This window comes from Euleptes europaea, chromosome 9 (genome assembly GCF_029931775.1).
Source record: "Euleptes europaea isolate rEulEur1 chromosome 9, rEulEur1.hap1, whole genome shotgun sequence".
Classification (NCBI taxonomy): Eukaryota; Metazoa; Chordata; class Lepidosauria; order Squamata; family Sphaerodactylidae; genus Euleptes; species Euleptes europaea.
The window spans coordinates 70,340,570-70,366,581 of NC_079320.1; the positions used below are offsets into that span (position 1 = coordinate 70,340,570).

The window sequence follows — 26,012 nt, forward strand, 5'->3', positions numbered from 1 at the left end:
ATTCCCCTGGAGAAAATGGCCGCTTTGGAGGGTGGACTCTATGGCATTATACTATGCTGAAGTCCCTCCTTTTCCCAAACCCCGCCCTACACAGGCTCCACCCACAAAATCTCCAGGTAATTCTCAACCCAGAGCTGGCAACCCTACCAGTCAGGCATGATCCTGGAGGCAGACTGGGACCAGCAGGTTCTGTGGTGTAACGGGTCAAGTCACACTAGGATCGGGAAGACCCAGGTTTGATCTCCAGGTGCCGTCTGAAGGGTGGCAACCCTACCACAAGCCCTCCCTGCTACCTGCAGCACCCACAACTCTTTCTCTGGTGGCACTAGGCAGTGCATGCAGATGGAAACGCATGTGGTGGAGCATTAGTAGGGTTGCCAGCTCCGGGCTGGGAAATACCTGGAGATTTTGGGGGTGGAGCCTGAGCAGGGCAGGGTTTGGGGAATGACTTCAATCATAGGACTTCAATCATAGGAAATACCTGGAGATTTTGGGGGTGGAGCCTGAGCAGGGCAGGGTTTGTGTAAGGACTTCAATCATAGGACTTCAATCATAGGGTCCACATTCCAAAGCGGCCACTTTCTCCAGGCGAACTGATCTCTATCACCTGGAGATCAGTTATAATAGCAGGAGATCTCCAGCCACTACTTGGAGGTTGGCAACCCTATGTGTTAGCAAATGAGTGAGTGCAGTGGGCCTTGCCAGAAGTGCTGGGACCTGGCAGCTGCCCCGCCTTAGGTACGCTTGCCAGCTCCAGGTTGGGAAATACCTGGAGATTTTGGGGGCAGAATCCAAGGACAGCGGGGTTTGGGGAGGGGAGGGACTTCCATAGCATAGAGTAAAATTGCCAAAGTGGCCATTTTCTCCAGGGGAACTGATCTCTATCGGCTGGAGATCAGTCGTAATAGCAGGACATCTCCAGATACTACCTGGAGGTTGGCAACCTGAGCCTTAGGGTATGCCAATGCTGGCCCTGGCTCCCAGGAACAGGGTCCTGGTGTTAGTATCCTCAGCTCCCTTTAGGTTGTGACACCACCTCTCTGTCTTTGTCAGTGAAGACACACATCCTGTCTCAGCATCCATGCTAATTCCTCTCTCACTGGCTGCATTCGCACATTTAAAGGGGGAAGAATGGCTTGCCAATCCTGATACAGGCAACACTGTTGGTAAGAAGACCACATATGGCTGGAACAGATGGAACCTTTCCTAACCCCTCCAGCAAAATACTCTGCAACGTATGTAGGTTGTGTGCTGTGACTCACCAGCTTCAAAGGCTGTCTAGCGAAAACAGCCCATCACATGGTACAACTATTCCTGGATCCTACCACGTCTGACAGCTGGTGGGATGTTGCATAATCTTAGAATCATAGAGTTGGAAGGGCTGTACAGGCCATCTAATCCAACCCCTCGCTCAGTGCAGGATCAGCCTGGGAGTTTGAGTGGTAAATGGCCCTTTGTGATGCGTTTTACAACTGGAAGAGCTGCATTGCAAGAGGAAAATGCCTCTTGCAATGCAGCACTTCCAGTTGTAAACCGGAAGTGACGTAATCACATTGGCGTGGCCACGCACGCGCGATTCCATTTCACATCCACCCTAAAAACCTCCCGCCAAAGGATAGGAGGGACCTGGTAAGCCTACACATTGACGTCACTTCTGGTGCAATGCAGAAGCACCAACATCGTACGGCGGGGGGCCTTTATCACTCTCCCAAAACCACTATGGAAACCATAGAGTTTTGGAGCAACTGCTAGAGAGTCCCTCCGGTGAAATGCTGGCGCTTCCACGTTGTGTCACTTCTGGGATGGAGGTAACCCTATCCCACCTCTATTTTGAAGTGGTACAGTCCAGGAACTGTTGTATCACATGATGACCTGTTTATCTAGTCTCCCAAAGCTCTCTTGGGGTTCTGGATCAGAGATACAGCGCAGCTTCTACAGTTTTCTTACTCTGCTAGAACTTGCCCTGTAACTTTAACTGAGATGTAATAAATCTCTGGACTGAAAGGAGTCGAAATGGAGGATTTCCATTTGCACCTAATTAGCATGTTATCCTAAAAGTTTCTCCAAAATGTAAGCACACGAGTGACTTTGGTGCTGAGGTGTTAATGAAGGGGGGGGAAAGATGTTCTATCTTTAGATTAGCAAAGTGCTGATGAAGTGTTGACTCAGTCCTGAGACTGCGGTGTGAGCGCTGTCCCTTGGAACCAACTCAAAGAGGAGAAACTGCAGAAAAGGGTCACAGGGGGCAACTTTTCACGGACAATTTTGATACTCTCTTGGCACGGAGCAAAAAAAAAAAAGATTTAATTTTTTTTTCATGGCCGCGATTTATCCTTGTCAATCCCGATGTGGTTTTGGTTTTTCATGGGAACAAAGCACGCTGCATTCGATAACGGTTTGGTCTGTCCCCTTTGCAGGAGGCCTCCCCTTCCAACAAGCTCATTGTTTATACCCGCCCCCAACTCCGCCCAGCAGATTACCTCATGCGGTTCACCTCTGTGGGCACGGCCCCAGCGCAAAAAACAAGCACCAGTCCCTCTGGTCTCCTACATTTTTCTTCCACCCTTTCTCTGTTCTGCTTTTGGAACAGTCAGATTCCAATGTGGGGGGGGGGGCAAGGCAGCACTTTCCTCAAAGCTTCCCTCTATTTTCGATAAGTGTAGAACCCCTTGCCCTTTAATGACAGGATTTGGGGGGGCAGGAATTGCATCCATGTGCCCAGAGAAGTGTTTAGCTGAAAGTGGGAATGGAGCAGCTCCAGCCTGTGCCAATTCAAGAGGAGTGCCTTGGATTTGCCGCTCTCTAGATGTGCATTTTCCCCATCCGAATTCTCAAAACTCTGCCTGGGGGCTGATTGTTGAGTTTTGAGAATTTGGATGGGGAAAAGGTGCATCTATGGAGTGGCAAATCCAAGCAAAACCTCCCATGCATATATGGCCACTGTAAACCTCTTGCATTAAAGCGATTTCCCAGAGTATGTCCCCATATACAAAAAAAACAAGCACCAGTCCCTCTGGTTTCCTTATATAATTTTTCTATTTACCATGCTCCCATGCATAAATGGGCAAACACTCTTCCTTGCCTTCCCTTTGCAGCATGCCGATCCGCACACATTGCTCTCCCCCTTTCCCAAGATTTCCATAGTTCCTTTGTTCTATTCTTTTACCAGGTTGGGGTGCACAGCATGCATTGGGGAGGGGGAGGAAAGAAGGCCCCTGGTTTGCGCGCCGGCCCCGATCTGGCACCAGTGCATCGTGAGAGAGAGCAGAGAGGGCTCCTGGCTGGCGTACCGGTCCCGATCCACGCTGTGTGCATGGGAGGGGGAGAGGAAAGAAGGCCCCTGGCTTGAGCGCCGGCCCAGATCCGGCCCCAGTGCATCGTGAGAGAGAGCAGAGAGGGCTCCTGGCTGGCGTGCCGATCCCGATCCAGCCCGTGTGCATGGGAGGGAGGAAAGAAGGCCCCTGGCTTGTGCGCAGGCCCCGATCTGGCCCCAGTGCATCATGAGAGAGAGCAGAGAGGGCTCCTGGCTGGCGTGCCGATCCCGATCCAGCCCGTGTGCATGGGAGGGAGGAAAGAAGGCCCCTGGCTTGTGCGCAGGCCCCGATCTGGCCCCAGTGCATCATGAGAGAGAGCAGAGAGGGCTCCTGGCTGGCATGCTGGTCCCGATCCAGCCCGTGTGCATGGGAGGGGGAGAGGAAAGAAGGCCCCTGGCTTGCGTGCCGGCCCTGATCCGGTCCCAGTGCATCGAGAGAGAGAGAGGAGGGAAACCTAGAGCAGACTGGCCGCCCCTCTTCAGAAGGGTGATGGGAGGGAGTTTTGCCTTGGGTTTTCCGCTCTCAGGATGCACATTTTTCCCATCAGAATTCTCAAAAATCCCCCCTCCCCTCTGGGGCAGAGGGACCAACAGCCCCTTCCCTTGAACAACCCCCCCATGGGCCCAGTTGCCCTAGACCGAGCTGCCCCCACCCACCCCCGGCATGCGAGACGCACATGGCGTGGCCCCGCTGGCCTCCCCCTGGAGCCGTCCATCTGGCGTCCCCCTGGGCTTGGAGGTGTGGGCCCGGCTCCAAGGCCCATCCCAGGCGAGGGCCTGTCCACCCACTTGCCTCCGGGACGGAGGGAGGGAGAGAAGTGCCACGACTCCATGCAGGCAGGCAGCAAAAGGGGCGGTATTCTTGTCCAAGCATGAAACTCCCTGGGCCAATCGCCGTTCACAGGGGAGGAGAAATTAGCTGGCATGGGCGGGGAAAATTGATGCAAAGTTCGAACCAGGGAAAATTTTACATGGAGCCCTGCGGCAAAAACCGCGCTGCAAAATCAAAGATCGCACCAACACAGGTTTGAGAAGACGCGGGGATGACGTGATTTTTTTGGCCAAATCCGAAGCAGTCGTGAATAATCAAAAATTAGCAGCGTGGTAAAGCAGACGTGAAACCGTCGCAAACCTCCATGAAAAAAACCCCTCAGTCTTGCAACTTATATTCCTCTACTCTGGCATAGGACTGCACCAGAGTTAGCAATAAAAGGGCTCCGGACTGCAATTCCCGTCTCGCTTACTTAACATAATTGGAACCATACCTCCCAACTGTTCCTCATTATTTAATAATGGCTAGCACACAGATAGGCCTTTTCATCTCCCAATTGCTGTACAAGCATTAACAAATTAAATAACACGGGCCACCATTTCTCGCCTCCTAATTATCCTTACTACTCAAAGGCTCACACTTTAAAATGCTCTTTTCTTCAAACTGTATCACTGAAAAAAGGAAAGGTGGTCCTACTGACATTCTTCCAAGCTGGAATGATAAATACAAAGAAAACATAATATATAAATTCAAAGGGGTGAGTCTGCATTGAGCAGAAATGAAAAATGCTTAGTGTAGAAAGTTAACCAATAGATATACTTGTGCCAAGATTGCTGGAGAGAAGGACAAAGATTTCTCAAGCAATAATGCTTAGGACATTACACGTCAGAGGCTACACATGGCATTGAGTCCTGACACACTTTCCAATATTCTTTAAAACTAGGCCCTAAAGGCAAGCATGCAGAAGATCCCAGGTTTGCAGGCAGAAGGTCCCACGTTCAGTGTGTGGCATCTACAGTTGAAAGAGCCAGGTATTAGGCGATATGAAAGATCTCTGCCTGAGACCCTAAAGAGCCACTGTCAGTCTGAGTAGACAATACTGACCTGGATGAATCAGTGGTTTGATTCAGTGTAAGGCAGCTTCAAGTGTTCAGTTCCAGCCTAAGGGTTGCAGTCTGGGAAATCTGGAGATCTCCTGCTATTAGAATTGATCTCCAGCCGATAGAGATCAGTTCTCCTGGAGAAAATGGCCGCTATGGCAATTGGACTCTATGGCATTGAAGTCCCTCTCCTCCCCAAACCCCGTCCTCCCCAGGCTCTCCCCAAAAACCTCCCGCTGGTGTTGAAGAGGGACCTGGCAACCCTATTTGTTTTCCATATATAAATCAGCCCTGATGGATGTACACTCCTATGGATCTGATTAAATGAGCCCCAACTCAAGAAACCTTATGCTAGAATAAAGGTTGTTAGTCACTAAAGTGCCACTGGACTCCCATTTTATTTTTATGACTATACTTGTGCAATGTAGACCTCAGAAATTTTTGCCTATGAGGAAAGATTCCCCTTACTATGTTCCCTGGTGAATATGGTGTATGAGTGGCCCAGAAACCACTGTTATTTTTGCCATCATTTAATGTGCTAGCTCACAGGACTACATGAAAATTCAGCTTAGGGTTGCCATTTTTTTCTGTCACTGCTCTTAGGTCCTTTAACTGTTGCATGACAGGCAGAAATCCCTTACATTTTTCTGCATGGAGATATGGAGACAGGGAAAACTTTGGACACGTGAACACATGAAGCTGCCTTATGCTGAATCAGACCCTTGGTCCAGCAAAGTCAGTATTGTCTACTTAGACCAGCAGTGGCTCTCCAGGGTCTCAGGCACATCACCTGCACAGTGTATTATTAGTGCCACGTTCACCATTCATAATAAACAGCACTGAGAATTTAGCTACTTCATTAAAGTGAAATATTTGCATAATTTTATTTATTAGGCTCTGCATGTTTACACAGAAGCAAATGCCAATGAATCCAAAGGTTAACTATATTTTTAGCCCACTCTCTCTCCAAGGAACTCAGAATGGCTTTCATCATTCTCCCTGAGTTTTAGCTTCTCAACCACCCAGGTTTGATCCTTCCGGTTGGTCAAGATGGCGGAGTGACCGCACCTTTCAGGAGCGGGACTGAAAATACCTGTTTTGTGGCCAAAAAAAAATATTCTTTGGCCCTGGGTTAGAAGATATTTTTCACCAAACCCAACTCTCATCAGGGAGGAGGAACGTCGCTACTCTACAAGGGCACTGGACGTACCAGCAGGCAATTTCAGGCAAGTCCTCGCAATTCCAACCTACCAACCGCCCCCCCCATTTTCCCTTTCCCTCCCCCCTCCCTAAATAATGCTACCCCCACATTAATAGAAAAAGAGAAAAGATAATAACCTGATAAGAACTCCACTAATTATTGTCCCTTTATTTTAGAGGACTGCTTTGCCCGGACTGACGGAAAGGAGGTGTGGGCCCGATCCAGTGGTTTGCGGAGGCCGGCGGTTCGCGGCTCGCAGAGGAGGCAGAGGCCCCGGCACCGGCGAAGGCAAGGAAGGCGGTGATTTCCAAGAACCAGGGGACGGCTGAGGGCTTCGGCGACGACCCACCGCGGGCAAGAATCAAGAATCAGAAGCAGAAGTACTGAACCCGGAGGCGGCTGACTTGATTGGGGCAGCAGCGGCTCCGCGGGTGAAGACAAAGCAAGGCGCCAGTCTGTGAAGCAGGGTGAGGTCGTGACTGCCGACCCGCGAGCGGGGCGCTGACTGGGGTCTGGAGTATTGGAACGGGGGTTGGAAGAAGAAGAAGAAGAAGAAGAAGAAGAAGAAGAAGAAGAAGAAGAAGAAGAAGAAGAAGAAGAAGAAGAAGAAGAAGAAGAAGAAGAAGAAGGCGCATAGGAAAAGGATGGCCGGTCACTTTAACAAGTCGGCCTCCCTCGGCTCCTCTCGGCGGCACAAAACGAACTTCCAGTGACGTTCAAAAGCAAACTAAGACCCAAACTACAACTCCCACAAGGCATAGCGTTGCTAAGGCATTGAGTTACCATCCGCTGTGTTTAGCTAACCAGAAACTGATCTCTCTAGAAGCTTACTGACCCCTGATTGACATCAAAAACAGAAGAAATCCCAAAATACATTGCACAAAATCACTTGAATGAACTAACCAGCGAAGAAAAAGATGTATTAAACCAAGAAATCTCAATGGAAGAAATACAATTGGCAATCGACAATTTAAAAACGGGAAAGACACCAGGACCATATGGACTGACTGCTAAATATTATAAATGCTTTAAAGAAGAACTAACTCCTAAATAGTTAAAGGTAATGAACGAGATACACAAAACCTGCAGGGTACCTAATTTATGGAAGGAAGCTTATATAACTCTTATTTTAAAAGAAAACATGGATCCCTCATTACCAGCGTCTTACAGGCCGATATCCTTGCTTAATATTGACTACAAGCTGTTTACTTCAATAATTGCACAGAGGATTCTAGCAAACAGTGATACACTGATTAATGAAGATCAAACAGGATTTATTCCAAAACGACATATGAATGAGAACATAAGGTTTTTGATTAGTTCAAGAGACCTGGTCAAAGCTAGGAAAGAAAAATGTGCCTTTATATTCCTAGATGCAGAAAAAGCCTTCGATAATGTTTCCTGGGAATTTATATTACAAGTGGTACGTAGCATAACGGATAAAGGAAACTTTTCCAAATGGATCACCAGCATCTACTCAGAACAAGGAGCTAAGCTACTTATAAATGGAAATTTAACACAGAATATCAATATTGAAAAAGGAACTCGACAAGGCTGCCCCTTATCCTCAATATTATTTAATTTAACATTGGAAATATTAGCCAATAAAATCAGATCAAATAAAAAAATTATAGGACTGCAAATAAAAGAAGAAGAATTTAAAATAAGAGGATATGCAGACGATGTCTAATTAACAATTGCTCAACCACAATCAGGTATTCTAGAGCTAATGGACGATATACAAAAATACAGCAAAATGGCAGGTTACAAGCTTAATAAATCAAAACCAAAAATTTTCCTAGAAAACATGATGCAAGAAGAAGAGGCAAATATTGCGGCACGCACCAATTGTATCATCTCTAAAAAACCGATAAAATACTTGGGAGTATTTATACCAAAAGATAATCAAGATTTATTTAAATATAATTACGAACTGGTCTGGAATAAAATAGAAAAAAATATCTTCACATGGTCAAAGTTAAGAGTCTCTTGGATGGGTAAAATCGCGATTGTAAAAATGAATGTGTTACCCAGGTTAAATTTCCTATTTCAAACGATTCCAATAAAAATTACTGATATAGTACTATTCGCATGGCAACGAAAAATTAACAAATTTATATGGGATAAAAAACGCCCAAGAATCAAGTTTAAAATCATGACAGATATTAAGAGAAGAGGAGGGCTTGCCCTTCCAAATCTAAAACTATATCATTAGGCAGCAACTCTGGTTTGGGTTAAGGACTGGATAATACACCCAAACAATAAAAGTACTAAATTAGAATTTGCTGAACGGCAAATGGGTCCACATCAAATCTTATGGGGGGAAAACCCCAAAAAGCACTTGGAAGAAAAAAGAGATCACCCGATTGTTGACAACATGATTACAGTTTGGAAGAAATTAAAATCAAGACTAAGTCCTAATCCTCCATTAATGATGGCACCGTTTAGTGTTTACGGCTCTATAATGGACAGAAAAAAGTATGGACTTATAACCACCCAGGTTAGACAAATTAGGATGAGAGATAGTGATTTACCCAAGGTCATTCAATTCAAACCCAGGTTCTCTCCAGTCCTCATATGACACTGTATCCACTACCCTACACTGACTCTCTATTGATCTAGTCGGTACCTTGAACATTGCATTCTTTCAGCAATGGATCCACTATGAAACTAATGAAGCTTAAGCTTTAGGGCCCCTAATCCCAGAGGGGCCCTGAAGCAACTTTTTTTTTAAATGAGTGAATTTTTCAACAACATTGATGGAGGTTTTTTTAAGTGTTTGTTATTAAAATAAGGCTATTTTAGTGATAAAATTACAAACCAATGGGTTGAAGTACTTAATACTGACCTTAGAATATGCTCTAATATCCATTTCATATGGCCTCAAAATGTCCCTGTAATTGGTTAAATTTCAAAATTTTCACAGCACCTGACTCCCCAGGTATATGGGCTCACTGAGTTCACCAGAATCTATTCATAGCCTACATTTTGGCAGCTGGATCCTTGAATCCTTCGTTGGTGCATGGCTTAATAGTTCTATAGCTCGGCCCTTAGGCTAGAGCCAATTGGAACTGTAAACAGACATCTGAATTCTCAATTCAGGGGGCAGTCGTCTCGCTTGTGCATTTTAACACCAAAAATCAGATGTTCACCTCTTTAACCTAACGAGCCCCCTCTGATGACCTTCTGCCTCTCTATTAGAGAATGAACTAATACATCTGCCATAGAACAACCCCACTGAAGAAGATAACAGCAGTTACCCAGATTTTTTTGCTGGTTGTGAAGGGGCCACCATAACAGTTCGAGCTTCAGGGTCCCAAAAATGTAGGTCAGCCATTGCATTCTTTACATCTCAAATTCAGGCAATGTAGAACCACAAGGTCAGATCATACTGGAATCAACTTTATGGCCAAAGAGAAATTGAGGGTATATTTTCATTGTTCTTGGGTTAGTTTGTTTTCATTGCCAGGTATATCTATACCAAATGTGGTATATTGGTTTTGTACTGTTTTAACAAGGATGGCTTGCCCAGAGAATGCTGGGCACTGCAGTGTGTTGAGGATGTTCTCTTCAAGATCCCTAGAAGCTCTCACAGGACTATAGTTCCGTGCGTTTCCAGAGCAGGAACAGTAACTGGGGAATCAATTTTAAATCTGTTGCACAGATCCTCTCTTATTTTCCTGAACGTAGACACTAAATCACCTCTGCAAGAGGAGTACTGAATGAAATACATGGCATTTCATGAACACCTACGAGCACTTATGTTCACCTGATGAATAATGGTTTCCTGTGTGAACAAACTTCAAGAGATAGAAGTGGCATGGAGCCATTTTTGTGGTATCTCCTGAGCTATAATATTTCAAATGACAAGGAAATATCACAGGTGCTTGCACTTGCCCTGCGACCCACTAGTTCCCAATGTTACAGTGGTTTCTACTCAGGGCCAGTTCTAAGCCCAAGCAACCTAAGCAGCTACTTGGGGCACCATGATGGGGCAAGGAAGCAGAAGAAGCAGAAGCAGAAGGAGGAGGAGGAGGACAAGGACGAGGAGTTGGTTTTTATGTGCCGACTTTCTCTACCACTTAAGGAAGAATCAAACTGGCTTACAATCACCTCCCCTTCCCCTCCGCAAAACAGACACCCTGTGAGATAGGTGGGACTGAGAGTGCTCTAAGAGAGCTGTGTCTAGCCCAAGGTCACCCAACTGGCTTCATGTGTAGGAGTGGGGAAACCAATCCAGTTCACCAGATTAGCTTCCTCTGCTCATGTGGAGGAGTGGGGAATCAAACTTGGTTCTCCAGATTAGAGTCCACCGCTCCAAACCACTGCTCTTAACCACTACACCACGCTGGCTGGTGTAGTGCTGATGATGATTGAGTCTGAACTGAACTTTTGCAGTGCTGCTCACCTGGGGAGGCAAAGTATCCTGAACGGGCCCTGTTTCTACACACTGGGCTCCTTCAGTGAAGAGATATCACTCCTTCTCACTTGTTAAAGCCCAAATTCTTAACCTGGGTTTATTTTATTTTTCCATATAGAAGCAGCATAATTATTACATTCAGATGTCTTGTTATCAAGCAATGGAGAAACGGCTGTAAAATTCACACTCTTTTGTTGTGAATAGCTGTTTAGTGCTAATAGAAGTTGGGTTTAGACAGTCAGTAGACAAAAGTAACACTTATATTCCTGCTATTTTCTATCAATTTTGTCTTTTTCATTGTTCAGGAACACACATTATTTCAGTATATGGTTATCATGTCCTTACTTCAGGGAACTGAAGGCAGCATACATTGATGTCTCCTCCTCCATCTTACCCTCACAATAAACGTGTGAGATAGGCTGGAGAGACAGAGACTGCCCAAGGTAGGGTTGCCAACTGGTTGACAAATTTCTGGATATTTGGGGGTGGAGCCTGGGGAGGGGAGGAACCTCAGGGTCCACTCACCAAAGTGGCATTTCCTCCAGGGGAACTGGTCTCTGTAGTCTAGAGATCAACTGTAATTCTGGGAGATCTCTAGACCCTGGCTGGAGGTTGGCAAGCCTAGCCCAAGGTCACTCAGCAAGCTTCATAGCTCATGGGATTTGAACCTAGGTCTCCCAGATCTCAGTCTAACACTTTAACCGCTACACAAAGCTGGCTGTAATTTTCTGCACCCCTTGAATCAACTATCCTAACGGCTGCTTCTAAGGCCTGACACATTTCAACTAATAGTCTCAAAAGAATCAACCAGCTGCCCAGAAAACAGACCTAAACCAAAGAATCTTTAATCTCTCTGTTTAAGCATAGACATGCAAATCACAAATATAGTTTTACAAAATTCAATTTTGTTATTTTTACTTTTACAGCTATAGAATGAAGTCTGCCCTTAATGTCTCTAGAGAAATCTTGATATGTAGAAAGAAATCTGGGTTATTTGCATTCCTGAGGACCAAAGCACATGCAGTATGAAAATATTAGATATTCATATTTCAACTTTTTTCTTTACTTCAAAGTGACCACAAGGGACTGCTAATGTGACTAAAGAAGCAGTACTAGAAGAGGAAGAAGAGTGAAGAACCACACACAGTCTCCATATCATCCCTTCCCCCAACTGCTCTTGGTAGGGTTGCCAGGTCCCTCTTCGCAACTGGCGGGAGAGTTGGTTTTGTATATGCCGACTTTCTCCGCTACTTAAGGAAGAATTGAACAGCTTACAATCACCTTCCCTTCCCCTCCCCACAACAGACACCCTGTGAGGTAGGTGGGGCTGAGAGAGTTCAGAGAGAGCTGTGACTGGCTCAAGGTCACCGCAGCAGCCATTTCTTTCCTCCAGTGTGGTGTAGTGGTTAAGAGTAGTGGTTCGGAATGGTGGACTCTAACCTGGAGAACCAGGTTTGATTTCCCACTCCTCCACATGAGTGGTGGACTCTAATCTGGTGAACTGGGTTGGTTTCCCCACTCCTACACATGAAGCCAGCTGGGTGGCCTCCCAAATGCATTGAACTCAGAGCAGATAACCCATGCAAAAATGGCCATTATTTAAATTGGAGAAGACTGGTCCAGAAGAAATGGTTAAAATTCCCAATTCCAGCTCCTGTTCCCCAATTGAATGAGAAGGCCTTCGGTCACTGCTTTGAAAGAAGGGGGAGATCAACTCCCATGTTATGGGTCTCTCATGTCATGTCTGTTTTTGGCCTTCGGATCATTATGCTCCGGCACACTTGGCAGGAACTTTTTAAACTTTAGACTTCAGTGAACAATTATATCCATGCTGTGTCACCAGGGGTAAAGTTCCTATGTCCCTGATGATCGGTGAAGAACTTGCACTGGCCAGTCGGTTTAGTTTCAGTTATAATAGTCAGCTCAGGTTAGCTATGCTGAACTCACAGGAGATCTGGTATCAGAAGAAGCAGGAACTCTCAAACAGGACGCCGGCACCTCACACTTCACCCTAAGTGTCCTGCAGGGGTCATGGGAAGATCCATAACAAGACTTCAGTACCAACAGAAGTAGTGCAGCCCAGTCTTGTGCATGGTGTGATGGTCAGAGTGCATGGAGACGCAGACTCGAATCCCCATGGAAGTTTGCTAGGTCACTAGGGTTGCCAACCCCCAGCTGAAGATCTCCTGCTATTACAACTAATCTCCAGCTGATAGAGATCAGCTCACTTGGAGAAAATGGTTGCTTTGGCAATTGGACTCTATGGCATTGTAGTCCCTCCCTAAACCCTGCCCTCCTCAGGCCCCGTCCCAAAAACCTCCCTGGTACCCCTACACATATTGCACCCTGGATTACTTCGCACCAGAATTATTTAGATTCAGCATATTAAAACATAATTGTTTTCTTTATCACAAGGAACTTTGTAGGCAATGCCAATATTATTCCCATGTGAAGGCTGGACAGTTAAATCCAACCCAGTACTTTGTGTGAAAAGGATCTTGGTGTCTTAGTAGACCAAACACTGAACATGAGTCAGTAGTGTGATGCGGTAGCTAAAAAGGCAAATGCAGTCTTGGGCTGTATCAACAGAAGTATAGTGTCCAGATCATGCAAAGTGATGGTATCACTTTACTCTGCTCTGGTAAGACCTCATCTAGAGTACTGTGTTCAATTTTGGGCAACGCAATTTAAGATGTAGACTAGCTGGCCTGGAACGTGTCCCGAGGAAGGCAACAAAGATGGTGAGGGGTCTGGAGACCAAGTCCTATGAGGAAAGGTTGAAGGAGCTGAGTATGTTTAACCTGAAGAGGAGAAGACTGAGAGGTGATATGATAACCACTTCAAGTACTTGAAGGGCTGTCATATAGAGGATGGTGCCGAGTTGTTTTCTGTTGCCCCAGAAGGTCGGACCAGAACCAACAGGTTGAAATTAAATCAAAAGAGTTTCGGTCCAGACATTAGGAAGAATTTTCTAACAGTTAGAGCGGTTCCTCACTGGAACGGGCTTCCTCGGGAGGTGGTAAGCTCTCCTTCCCTGGAGGTTTTTAAGAAGAGGCCATCTGTCAGCAATGCTGATTCTATGTCCTTAAGCAGATAATGAGAGGGAGGGCATCTTGGCCATCTTCTGGGCATGGAGTAGAGGTCACTGAGGGTGCGGGGGGAGGTAGTTGTGAATTCCCTGCATTGTGCAGGAGGTTGGACTAGATGACCCTGGTGGTCCCTTCCAACTCTATGATTCTAAGAAGAGTTAGTTTTTATATGCTGACTTTCTCTACCTTTTAAGGAGAATCAAACCAGTTTATAATCTCCTTCCCTTCCTCTTTTCACAACACACACCTTGTGAGGTAAGTGGGGCTGAGAGAGTTCCGAGAGAACTGTAACTAGTCCAAGGTCGCCCAGATGGCTTCATGTGTAGGAGTGGGGAAACCAACCCAGTTCACCAGATTAGAGTCTGCCACTCATGTGGATTGGGTTGCCAGGTCGCTCTTCACCATTAGCAGGAGGCTTTGGGAATGGAGCCTGAAGAAATTGGGGTTTGGGAGGGGAGCGACTTCTTTCTGCCCTCTTTCCAAGCTGAACAGCCTTAAGCATTTTAACCACTCCTCATAGGGCAGTTGCCTGATCATTTTGGTTGCTCTTTTCTGCACCTTCGCAAGCTCTGCAATATCATTTTTTTAGGTGTGGTGACCAGAACTGCACACAGTATTCCAAGTGTGGTCTCATCATAGATTTGTACAAGGGCAGTATGATAGCAGCAGTTTTATTCTCTATTCCTCGTCTAATTATGGCCAGCATGGCCATAAATGTATGCAGAAAAGACCACCACGGAATTGTTACATCACCTTATTTTCTGGCTACTTGAGTTCACACCAAGAGACTGTCTAGAAGTGTTGTCATGGTAACTGCATTTCCCTCCTCATTGAAGCACGTAGAAGAGGATAAGGGGAGAGGTGTTGCCATAGCAACCTTTTCCCCAGTCCAGACACCAGCAATAATCAAAAGGGAAATCTGAAGGGGGAGAGAGTCACACTCCCACTGGGGAATCAGGAGAGCTACTTTCTCGAAAGATTGTGCATCATAGTTTTGGCGCATCCACTCTGTGAAAAGCTGAGTGCGAAAACAAGCGCTCTACTTTATTTTTGTGATCAGTTTCTGGTGCAAACGTGGTCATTTCAAAGTGTACAAAAGGATCTGCAAGCCGCCTCCCCCCCGCCCCCACTATCTTGCTTTCTTTCAAGTCCGTTTTTCATGAGTCAGTACAGCCATTATCCCTGTATGTTGCTTCTCTGGTGTCACGGTTTTATTTGTGCTTCCAGCCAAATAGAGATCCCATAGTGACTATGATGGCATCATGGTCTAATGCAGCCAATAAGATCTGGCTACATGATGACGCCGGTTGAAGTAAGCAAAGCTGCCCTGCCCACATTTTTTTCCAGCCCTATTGCGGAGTGCATCTACTCCTAAGTTTAAAAAGCAGTGCTCCTATGCACACCAATGCCTAGACTTTAAAGAAGGTTCCAGACACCTCCTGTAAACACTTTTTGAGAACTCCCCCTTTCAAAAATTTGCACGATTTGTTATTTGCAAAGCGCAGTCCTTTGGTTCAGCTCCACACTAGGGCAAACTGAGTCCCACTCTTTCTTACAAATTTCCTGGGGAGGGGAATATGGTTTCCCCCCAAAAAATGCCCTGTTCCTTTTAATGGAGGGCTGATGGGGTTTTATCTATTTACCTCCATGCCATCAAAAGTTTCAGCCACCCATTTCCACATAATAAGCCTTGATCAAAGAGAGAAGACGATTTTCTCCTGACCAGTTGACAAGTCTACCTTTAATGGCTAAACAAAATAATTGTAACATGTAAAACTCTCTTGTTATCAACGGTGAAGTAAAAGACCAAACATATCTCAACAAGCTGTCTTCATCAGTGGTCTGCAAATAACCATGGTCACTGCAAGATCCTGGTGCAAAATGTTAAAGAAAGTCAAGGGATCCGTGACTCACACGGATCCAAATTGCGGAGACGGGCGGGAAGGGAAGGTGGAGGAGTCAGCTGGCAAGCGGGAGAACACTCCTCTGTGGGGATGCGAGGCGCGTGTCTGTGCATTAGGTTCCCCCCCTCCAATAGTTAGGCTCCTTGAATTTAAAAGGAGCCAATCAGGAGGGAGCCGGAAAATGGGGCAGCAACGCAGGAGAGATGGAGCAGAGTAAGGTTTTCAGTCTGGTCTGTCTCTGCAGCATATAAAGCAGCAGGGTCCCCGGGAAGCTTCAGTTCACCATGGGACGTCTTCGCACCCTCCCTCCCTACATGATCTTGTAGTATGTTATTATCCTGTCGCAACTTTAGTGGGGTGGGGCATTGGGCTGGATCTTTGGGAGGAAAGGGGTCTGCGTACCCCTTTCCTCTGAGTTGGGGATCCTAATAAGGGATTCGGGAAGCGCCACAGTGAGGGGACAGGCCTAGTTTGGAGGCAGTCCCAATTGACACTTCCCAGATGGCAGGACAAGCACCGAGTGGCTCACACCCGGGTGATTCCATGTACAGCCATTCCTATGTAAGCCCAGCGGGATTGCTGGGAACAGATTGGCAAGCATCAAACCGCATCGGGTCCGGTTGATGTTGCAGATCCAGCCTTACATGCCACGCCAATGTTTCTTACAGCTGTCCTGAATGTTAAAAAGTTGTGACCAAGTTTATTCCACTCATAAAAGTTACCAGTTCAATTCCCAAAAACTTTGTGCGTGCAGTTATTTGTTCTGAAGGTGGTGGGGAGGGAACAAAGCTTACCTTACAAATAGCACTGGATCCGCAAGTGATATTCCAGTACTTGGGTTTTGAGTTTACACTGTAGTATTTTTGTATATCCTTTGACCCCTCAAACCAGGGTCCCTCAGACCTTTTGATCCTATGGGCACCTTTGGAATTCTGACACAGGGAACTGGGCACAACAACAACATGGCTGCCACCCAAGGTGGAGCCAACTAGAAAATGTCATTGAGCAAGGTTATACATAATCTTCATGTTCGTGATGAAATGATCTCCCCGTGGCTGGCAAAACATCCTGGCCAGGATTCAGTGGATAGAGTTAGGAAATTGTTAAGCAGTGAGAATCCTCAGGTCACAATCAAGGTTGCCAAATATTGTGCTGTTATTATGAAGCTTCATAAATATCTGCTTAAATGATGGTATCGGTACCTATTGTAGCCTTTTCTCATGCAACCTAGTTTTTTATGTAAAGTGTTCATAAAATTTATATATATGTGTGCGTGTGTGTTCCATATTTTTAAAGTCACTTTTATATTGTTTCTGCTGAGGTTTATTGCTGTTAAAAAAATTACTGGTCTGATTTGACTGTATTAATAAATGTATTATTTATTTATTATTTATTTATTACATGATCTTCACAGTAACTTCATCATTTAAGGCAGAATCTCTGTTGAAGTGGATGACCTGCACAGCCAATCAGATCTCCAGTAGTCAATCAGAAGCCCTGATGGGCATAAACCCCATCTGGCCCTGCCCACTTTCTAAAACACTTGGAGGGCACCAGGAAATGTGTTGGTGGGTGCCATGACATCCATAGCCACCACCTTGGGGACCCCTCCTTTAAGCAATGGAGTAGACTTCTTTGGCCTTTAAGCATGCATTGCAGATGAATTGGTTTTTGGTGCAAGGAATTCAAATCTGGAGAGGTTCGAATCTATTAATCTGTAGAGGAATGCCTTCTTAAGCCCAGTGGTGATTTAACTTTGGAGAGTAATCTGCAGAGTGATGTTATTAGTCAGTTAGGAGTTCACCTGCAGATTCGTAACAGAGAATAATCTTAGCCCCAGCCATCTGAACTTTCCCTCTACTGCCGATAAGAACTGCCTGTGTCCTTCATATGATTTTGTTTCCTCTCTTGCAGTCTCCTCTACCTTATTCCTTTTGGAAGACTGCCACAAATCCAGGGGAGGGGCTCAGTGAAAGAGTATCAGAAAGATTCAGCCCCGAGCATCTCCAGTTAAACAAGTCAGGTAGTAGATGACGTAAAAGACTTCAGCCCAAGATCCTGGAGAGCCACTACCAATCAGAGCAGACAACATGTACCTTGATAGACCAACTTACTCCATGTAGCTTCATTTGTTCAACAAGGCAGCTCTAAAAGTAGAGACCATGGGAAAGTGGTAAAACTGCAGGCTAGGTGACCTTAGTAACCACTTGCACAATTACGCAGAAAGTAGGAAATTGACAATTTGAGCAATGTCGATGATACTATATTACTGGCAGAAAATAGCAAAGACTTGCAACAACTGCTGCTGAAAGTTAAAGGAGAAAATGTCAAAGCAGGACTACAGCTAAATATAAAGAAGACAAAAGCAATGATTACTGGATAATTAGTTAATTTTAAGGTGGACAATGAGGAAATTGAAATTGTTCAAGATTTTCTGTTCCTTGGCTCTATCATTAACCAAAAGAGAGACTGCAACCAAGAAATCAGTAGGAGGTTGAGACTGGGATGGGCAGCCATGAAGGAACTAGAAAAGATTTTTAAAGGATGTGTCACTGGCAACCAAGATCAAGTTAATTCATGCCAGGGTATTCGCTTTTACTATGTTTGGGTGTGAAAACTGGACCATGAAGAAAGCTGATAGGAAGAAAGTAGATTCCTTTGAAATGTGGTGTTGGAAGACAGTGTTATGGATACCGTGGACCACCAAAAAGACAAATAAGTGACTTCTAGATCAGATTAAGCCTGAACTGTCCCTAGAAGCCAAAATGACTAAACTGAGACTATCGTACTTTGGTCACATTAAGAGAAGACAAGAGTCACTGGAAAAGACAATCATGCTAGGAAAAGTTGAAGGTAGGAAGGAAAAGAGGAAGACCCAAAATGAGATGGATTGACTCTATAAAGAAAGCCATAGGCCTCAGTCTGCAATACCTGAGAAGGCTGTTAAGGATAGGATGTTTTGGAGGTCATTGATTCATAGGGTCACCATGAGTCGGAAGCAATTTGACAACACTTAACAAACACACAGAAAATTGAAAGATAAAAATAGAGGCCATGGGAGAAGTTATGGAATTGAGGCCAAGAGAATATTCATAACCACTTGCAGAATTATGCAGAAAAGTAGTACATGCCAAAATACTGGGATTCAGTTGAATGGCCCTATTTGAACTCTGAAGGTGTCTGTATGTTTTCTCCTTCAAAGTTATGACTCTCCTCTCCTCACCTGAGAATTCTGTATGACTAGGAGTAAACTCCACTGAAAACAGCAGAATTAACTTCTGAGTAGTCAGGCATACAATTGTGTGGCAAGTATACAAAATTGGGTTGGGGGATTCAAATAAAGCAATTTAATACTTCCCTGCAAACTGGTGAGAACTGAACTTACTATCAGAGTTCAGATTAGGTTCTTTCTCCCTCACAATGTCTTTGCATGCCAACTGTTGTTATCAGCGTTCTGAATCAAATTTAATGTTCTTATCAGGACTAGTTAATGTTTGTAAGTTCACATCAATACATCAACTTCTGAGTATGTACCTAGGATGTGGATCAAAAAATCCACACAATTGGGTTATGTACAAATAGGTGGGACTTTCGTGCAAATTTAGGAGCACACTAAGGGGGGGAAATCCCAAACATTAAAATGAAATGGGGTGTAAAATAAACCCCAAACCATGGAAGCCTTATCTGCACAAGTGCAAACAACAAACAGGAAACAGTCCTAGAACTATGGCGAGTGGGGGGTAAAGACAACCAACGATAGAAAGGAAGAATCTGGACAGGGAGAGAGAAAGTGGGGATAAGAGGCAGGGAAGAGGAGGAGGAGGAGGAGAAGAAGAAGAAGAAGAAGAAGAAGAAGAAGAAGAAGAAGAAGAAGAAGAAGAAGAAGAAGAAGAAGAAGAAGAAGAAGAAGAGGAGGAGGAGGAGGAGGAGGAGGAGGAGGAGGAGGAGGAGTTGGAGGAGGAGGAGGAGGAGGAATTGGTTTTTATGTGCCAACTTTCTCTACCACTTAAGGACTGTGACTAGTCCAAGGTCACCCAGCTGGCTTCATGTGTAGGAGTGGGGAAACCAACCCAGTTCACCAGATTAGCATCCATCGCTCATGTGGAAGAATAGGGGAATCAAACCTGGTTCTCCAGATTAGAGTCCACTGCTCCAAACCACCATTCTTAATCACTACACCACGCTGGTAAGTGGATTGTTGGAGGTTACATAAGAGACTGGACAGGCAAGAAGTCAGTGGCAGTGGCTGGAATGATGAGGCTGGATACAATTCTTTCTCATTCCATCCAAATTCTCCTGCCCCACCAGGGAGAGAAAGCAGACAAGTGGAGATGTTCTGGAGGATGCAGAAGAGAAGGAGGTGGCCCTGTCATTGCTGCCTTTGCCTTCCTTTCTTCAGCACCTGCCCCTTGCACAGGGCAGGTGAGTAAACGGCGGTGTCTGAGAGAAGAAGGTGGCAGGTGCAGTGCTTCCTCCTTCTTTCTTTCCCCACCTACTGTCCTCACCTGAAACAATAGGCAAGCACTGTGAAGAGGAGAAACATGTGGCAGCTTCCCCACCCCCCACCCCAAGTTCTTCATGGTGGTGTTGGAAAATGCCGTCAAGTCGCAGCTGGCTTATGGCGACCTCGTAGGGTTTTCAGGGCAAGAGACGTTTGGAGGTGGTTTGCCACTGCCTGCCTTCGGGTGGGCTGAGAGGGTTCTGAGATAACTGTGACTGGCCCAAGTTCACCCAGCAGGCTTCATGCAGAGGAGTGGGGAATTGAACCCAGTTCTCCTGAGCAGAGTCTGCCACTCTTAACCACTATATCACACTGGCTCTCAAGTTCTTCATACCTCCGCAACAGAATAAAAGGACAAAAAAGGGATAGAATACATGCTGGCTAAGCCTGTTAGAATGATAGAAAATGGCTTAGAGGAAGGTGATACATCCAAATATCTCCACTCTTAATCTATCTTCAGAAGCTAAAAATGAATGCTTCACATATGTAATCATTACAAACCTTAACATGATGTGCAAATAACATTCATTATTTTCAGCCTGGAAAAAAGTCACAGGAAGGAAAGAATGATAATTTATTTGTATTGCGTGTTTGATGTATATTGGTTTGTATTACTAGGAATTACTCTCTTTTTCATTATGAAGGATGGACATGACCCAGCCCAAATTAATCATGCTTCAGGAGAACATTAGGCCTGCGGTTTACTCTCAGTGGTCCTTCTTTATGGATGGATTACATCCTCTGTGCTTGCATAAACCAACAGGAGCTTTCAGAGGTTAATTTGAGCCAAACCTCATTAAGGCTCCGCATTGCCAGGACTGAAAACCTGGAACAAGTTGAACAGCAATATGAGCCTTTGAACATTTAGAGAATCATTTTCCTCGAATTTCATAATGAACCTTCTAACGTTTTTGAAAGGGTTTGCAAACAGCAGGTAGCATTTTTCCACCCGAAAGCTAGTGGCCAAGAGGCTGAGTTGTAATTTGGGGGACCACAGTTTGAATCTTACTTCTGGCAGGAGCCAACTAAGAAGTCTAAGGGAATCCACCACATACTTATTCCACTCACACATCCATCTGCAATATGCAGATAATCATATTGATCTGCTTTAGTGAATCAAACACTTCAGAGAATTAAAATGATGATCATTGTATTTTACTATATAGAAATGGTCATGTTTGAATAGGCCAGTGGGAAATATCAGCATACCTAAAACCGGATTAAGAGGAAATGCTTGCGACCATATGACATAAAGTAGTTCATTTGGGATGAAAGATTTCCAGAGCAACTGCCATTTTTAACTCTCTAGTCTCCATCGGGGTTCAATCCATCAAAAAAGATTGTGTGGTGAGGTAGTGGATGGTTGGACACCCTCCTCACTGTGTATACATGGTTGCACTAATTTCTTTGAATCCTCCACACCCCTCATTCCATCTGAGGTAAAAGAAATGCACATTCACTTCTGTACATATGTATATTAGTTAAATAGGTACAACCCAGCTCACACAAGCCCTGATCACAAGTTACAGCAAATGCATATGAGTCAATCTGCATTCACTTAACAAATGATTCCAGGGACCAGTATCTGGGTAAATGTGCCATTCCAATCACATGTTCAGCTGTACATGCATTAAATGTAATATGAGATTTAACACATGTATAAAGAAAAATGGAGTGTACACTGTACATGGATTGTACGTTCATTCACTGCAACTTGTGAGCAGAGCTACAATGAACAGAGGGGATGTGTTGGGATGTTTTGTCCTCGTTCCATGTGAAAACCACTGGGATTCCGATTGTGCGGACTCACCTCTAGGCGTGCCTCAGCACCAACGGCTCTGCCCTCAGCAGTGATGCACTTTCCCATATATGGGCAAATGGGACGAATGTCAAGTGCTGATCTCTTAGCCCTTGAGTTGAGAGCAAAAGAAGTGTGTGGACAGGAGCCAAAACACACACACACACACACACACACACACACACACACTGCAAGGTAAATTCAAAAATATTCAAACATAACAGGTGTCTTGGGGATTTTTTCCTTATTTATTTTTCTTTGCAGACTTTGGATCTAGCCCACAAGCTTCTAGTCACTATATTCTGGGCCATCACTGGTTTCAAGAGTGAGCTCTTCTCAAGAGCAAAAGTGCCAATTTTATTTATTAATTTAATTTTCCAGCTGCAAAAATGTTGAAGGCTGGAACTTCTCTTTTGAGACCTTACCCACTAGAGGTGTGATCAGGATCTCTACATTCTGAGCGTGGATTGACTAAGCACTCCTTTAGCAAAACTAAAAAGTGTGCTTTTGTGGGTAGAGGTGGAAAAGGAGACAGAAAGTGGTTGTAGAGCGAGGAGAAAAGTAGACTTCACGTACCTGGAACACTTTTGACAAATTGTCAAAGAGAACCTGACCTGCACTGACTTTGTGCTTGACCCCTCTGACGGTACCGTTTTTGCTGAGGATGTTGACTCTTTTCGCGCCAAACCCCCTCTCTTTGGCGGCTCTCACGAAAATGAGCATATCATCCGACTCTTTCTCGTTCTCGTCGTATTCAGATCCCAGGTTTCCATTGTGCTGCCCGTCCGATTCACTGAGTCTGCTTTGGTCCGTTTCGGAGCTGCTCGTGCATTCGGAATCCAGGGAATCGGAGGTTTCTCCATCGGCGTACACCTCCTTGAGCACTCTCCCACTATGCGAAGATGCGATTCGGAATCGGACTTTCCTCGGCTGCCTCTCACCCTCGCCCTTGGTGTCACTCTTAATCATTGTCCCATCCGTCAATATGAACTGCTTACATCCTCCTGGTGTCGGCTGTCATCACTTTCGCCAGTTTCTCACACTTAAAACAATATCAAAGTTGTTTGCCAGTGACAGAGGCGCTGCTCGTATGAAGTGAACATCTAAAGGAAAGAGGATTCCCAAGAAGCTCCAGTGCCGATTGGCAATCAATAATGCATGCGTGTGTGTGCTATGGTTACCTTTAAACTAAAACCTGTAAAATGAGATCATCGATTAAATATTAACACCCCTTTGTGTGCTTTTTTTCAGGGGCAGAAAGAAAAAGGAAAAAAGAGAATAAACGTTTCTATGTTTTTGTTTTTGTTTTGTTTTGTTTTTTAAAAAAAAGCTATATCCAAGACATCTGTGTTAATTTGCGTGTGCTGAAGAAGAAGTCAAAGAAATAAAGGAAGTGTTTAGATCAAAGTCTCTGGACATGGACTTCTGGAGCTCCAGCTTCCAGAGAGCTAGATGCATATCCCGTATGTGCTAAATGGACCTATCGGAATGTTGATGTCCTCACATGACGTCTTCTGGAGCAATCTTAGGACGATGACTCCCACTTACTTCTGTGTGACCAGGCTTCCAAGCCTGCCTAAATTGTTTGCATTTCTTACAGCACATTCCTGAGCTGCTGGCGGCCGGGGATGGCGGGGAGGAGGCACCGCTGTGCCACCTTCTAAGCCATTCCATGGCTGCCAGCAGCTCAAAAAAAGCCTTTGAAAGGCTTTTTTCTCTTAAAATGGGGCTTTTCGCCCCATTGAGAAAAGTGAGGCTGCGCCTGCTAAAAAACAGACACAGCCTTGCTCTTCTCGCCGCCGGCGTACCTGGGGCGAAAGGGGACAGGAGGCTGCAGTTCTCTTACAAAGAGATTTCGAAGGGAGATTAGAAAGAGAGACTGCTGAATTACAACTAATAATTAAACTCAAGACAGTGCATTATCCTGGATTGAATAGAGATCTGGAATTCCTGTCTCATTACCAATGCTAATTTCTCTATGCCTACTACCCCTCTGCATATCACTCCTAATCCAATCACACCTGCTAATGTCATTTACTTGCTTTTGACATTTATATTGCCATTGTGTGTCTAATTCACTCTTCTCTACTTAAGGATAGATGGACTCACATTCGAGTTGTATCTGAAGAAGTGAGCTGTGGCTCACGAAAGCTCATACTTTGCCAGAAATTTTGTTCGTCTTTAAGGTGCTACTGGACTTGCTCTTATCTGCTGCTATTGACAGACTAACACGGCTACCAATCGTGATCTATAAGCTTTGCTATCTGCTTGTCAGACTTGTTTTCCTGCTCAAAAAAGATGATTTATTTCTTTATCACCTGCTACTCATACAGAAGAAATGAGCTAAAAATCATAAATGACAAGGGTGAACGTGCATCATATTTCACTGTTTGAAGCCTGCACCTAATGCTTTGTTTGAACAACAAATAAACATCTTGCTGTCTCTGGTAGCAAAAGTAATTTATTTATTTGAGATGCTTTTAACCTGCCTTTCTCCAAAAGGACTCAAAGAGGGTTACAATGTTACTTGAAATTATATTAAAACAATCAGGAACCAGTGAGAACATTTGCTGACCATCCACCTTCTTCCCTTCTATCGTCAGCCACCATTACCTTTGCCCACCACTGTGTCCTAAGAGCTGTTTCCTTTACATTATGTGCATCTGGCATCCTAGTTTAAAGGTTCCCTAGGTTAGAGGTTTTAAACTGTGCTGGTTTCAGAAGTGGGTAGGGTTGCCAGGTCCCTCTTTGCTACTGGCAGGAGGTTTTTGGGGTGGAGCCTGAGCAGGGTGGGGTTTGGGGAAGGGAGGGACTTGAATGCCATAAAATCCAATGGCCAAAGTGGCCATTTTCCTCAGGTGAACTGATCTCTGTCTGCTGGAGATCAGTTGTAATAGCAGGAGATAACCAGCTAGTACCTGGAGATTGGCAACCCTAGCATTGGGTGAGGTGGGACAGATGCCAAAGCCTACCTGGCTGTGAAATAATTGTGTTTATTTTCTTGCGATGCAAACCTCACACCACGTAAAGGGGAAAATGTCAACTTTATTACTTTATAGTGGCTCATCATTTGAGAAAACCTCTACTAAGCTCTCTCCAAGGTGCCGAGGGACAATTTGCCCCCTCTAATCACACGTACTCCTCCCTCTTGGTTAATAGCAAATCAGTGGATGTGGTGGAGAATTTTTTGGAATTTCTGCATGTCACATATACCACAGGAAAAGGTCTTACAAGCATTGATTTTTTTATTATTATTTTCTGCATGTCACATATACAGGTGTTACAAGCCTTAAATTTTTGGGGATTTCTGCATGTCACATATATAGCAGGAAAAGATTGACCTGAGCAAGTGAGCAATACTTCCCGACTTTTGTAGCCCTCACTCATATCAGCTGTAAATAAAGGGGGGGGGGTGAATGGATCACATGAGCTGAGCATGTTCATGAACTTTGCTTCACATTAAGCAACAAATGCCGAGGCTCAATTGCTTGCTTCACAGTGTGCATAGAATCATAGGATCATAGAATCATAGAATTGGAAGGGGCCATACAGGCCATCTAGTCCAACCCCCTGCTTAATGCAGTATCAGCCCAGAGCATCCCTGACAAGTGCTTGTCCAGCCTCTGCTTAAAGACTGCCAGGGAGGGGGAGCTCACCATTTCTCTAGGCAACTGATTTCCCTATCGAACGACTCTTACTGTAAAAAAAAAAAATTCCTAATAACTAGCTGGTACCTTTCCGCCCGCAGTTTAAGCCCATTATTGTGCAATTTAAACCCATCATGAACACATCAGGGCCACATGCAAACCATTCTTATAAATGTAAAATACCCACTTCACTTAACTAAATTGAATTTCACTGATAATATCTGTTGAATCATCATGCAGAACAGTCAGACAAAAATTAGATGTTTC

General features: G+C 44.9%; 1 protein-coding gene across 1 annotated transcript in view; it reads right to left on the reverse strand.

Moving 5' to 3' along the window:
- The window catches only part of GRXCR1 (glutaredoxin and cysteine rich domain containing 1), a 61,417-nt gene extending 38,277 nt beyond the window's left edge, over nt 1-23,140 (reverse strand). The window contains exon 1 of the mRNA XM_056855838.1: nt 22,675-23,140. Coding sequence (XP_056711816.1) covers nt 22,675-23,067 — 393 coding nt within the window. The 5' untranslated portion in view covers nt 23,068-23,140. The remainder of the gene's footprint in view (nt 1-22,674) is intronic.
- Between the last annotated feature and the right edge of the window lie 2,872 nt (nt 23,141-26,012).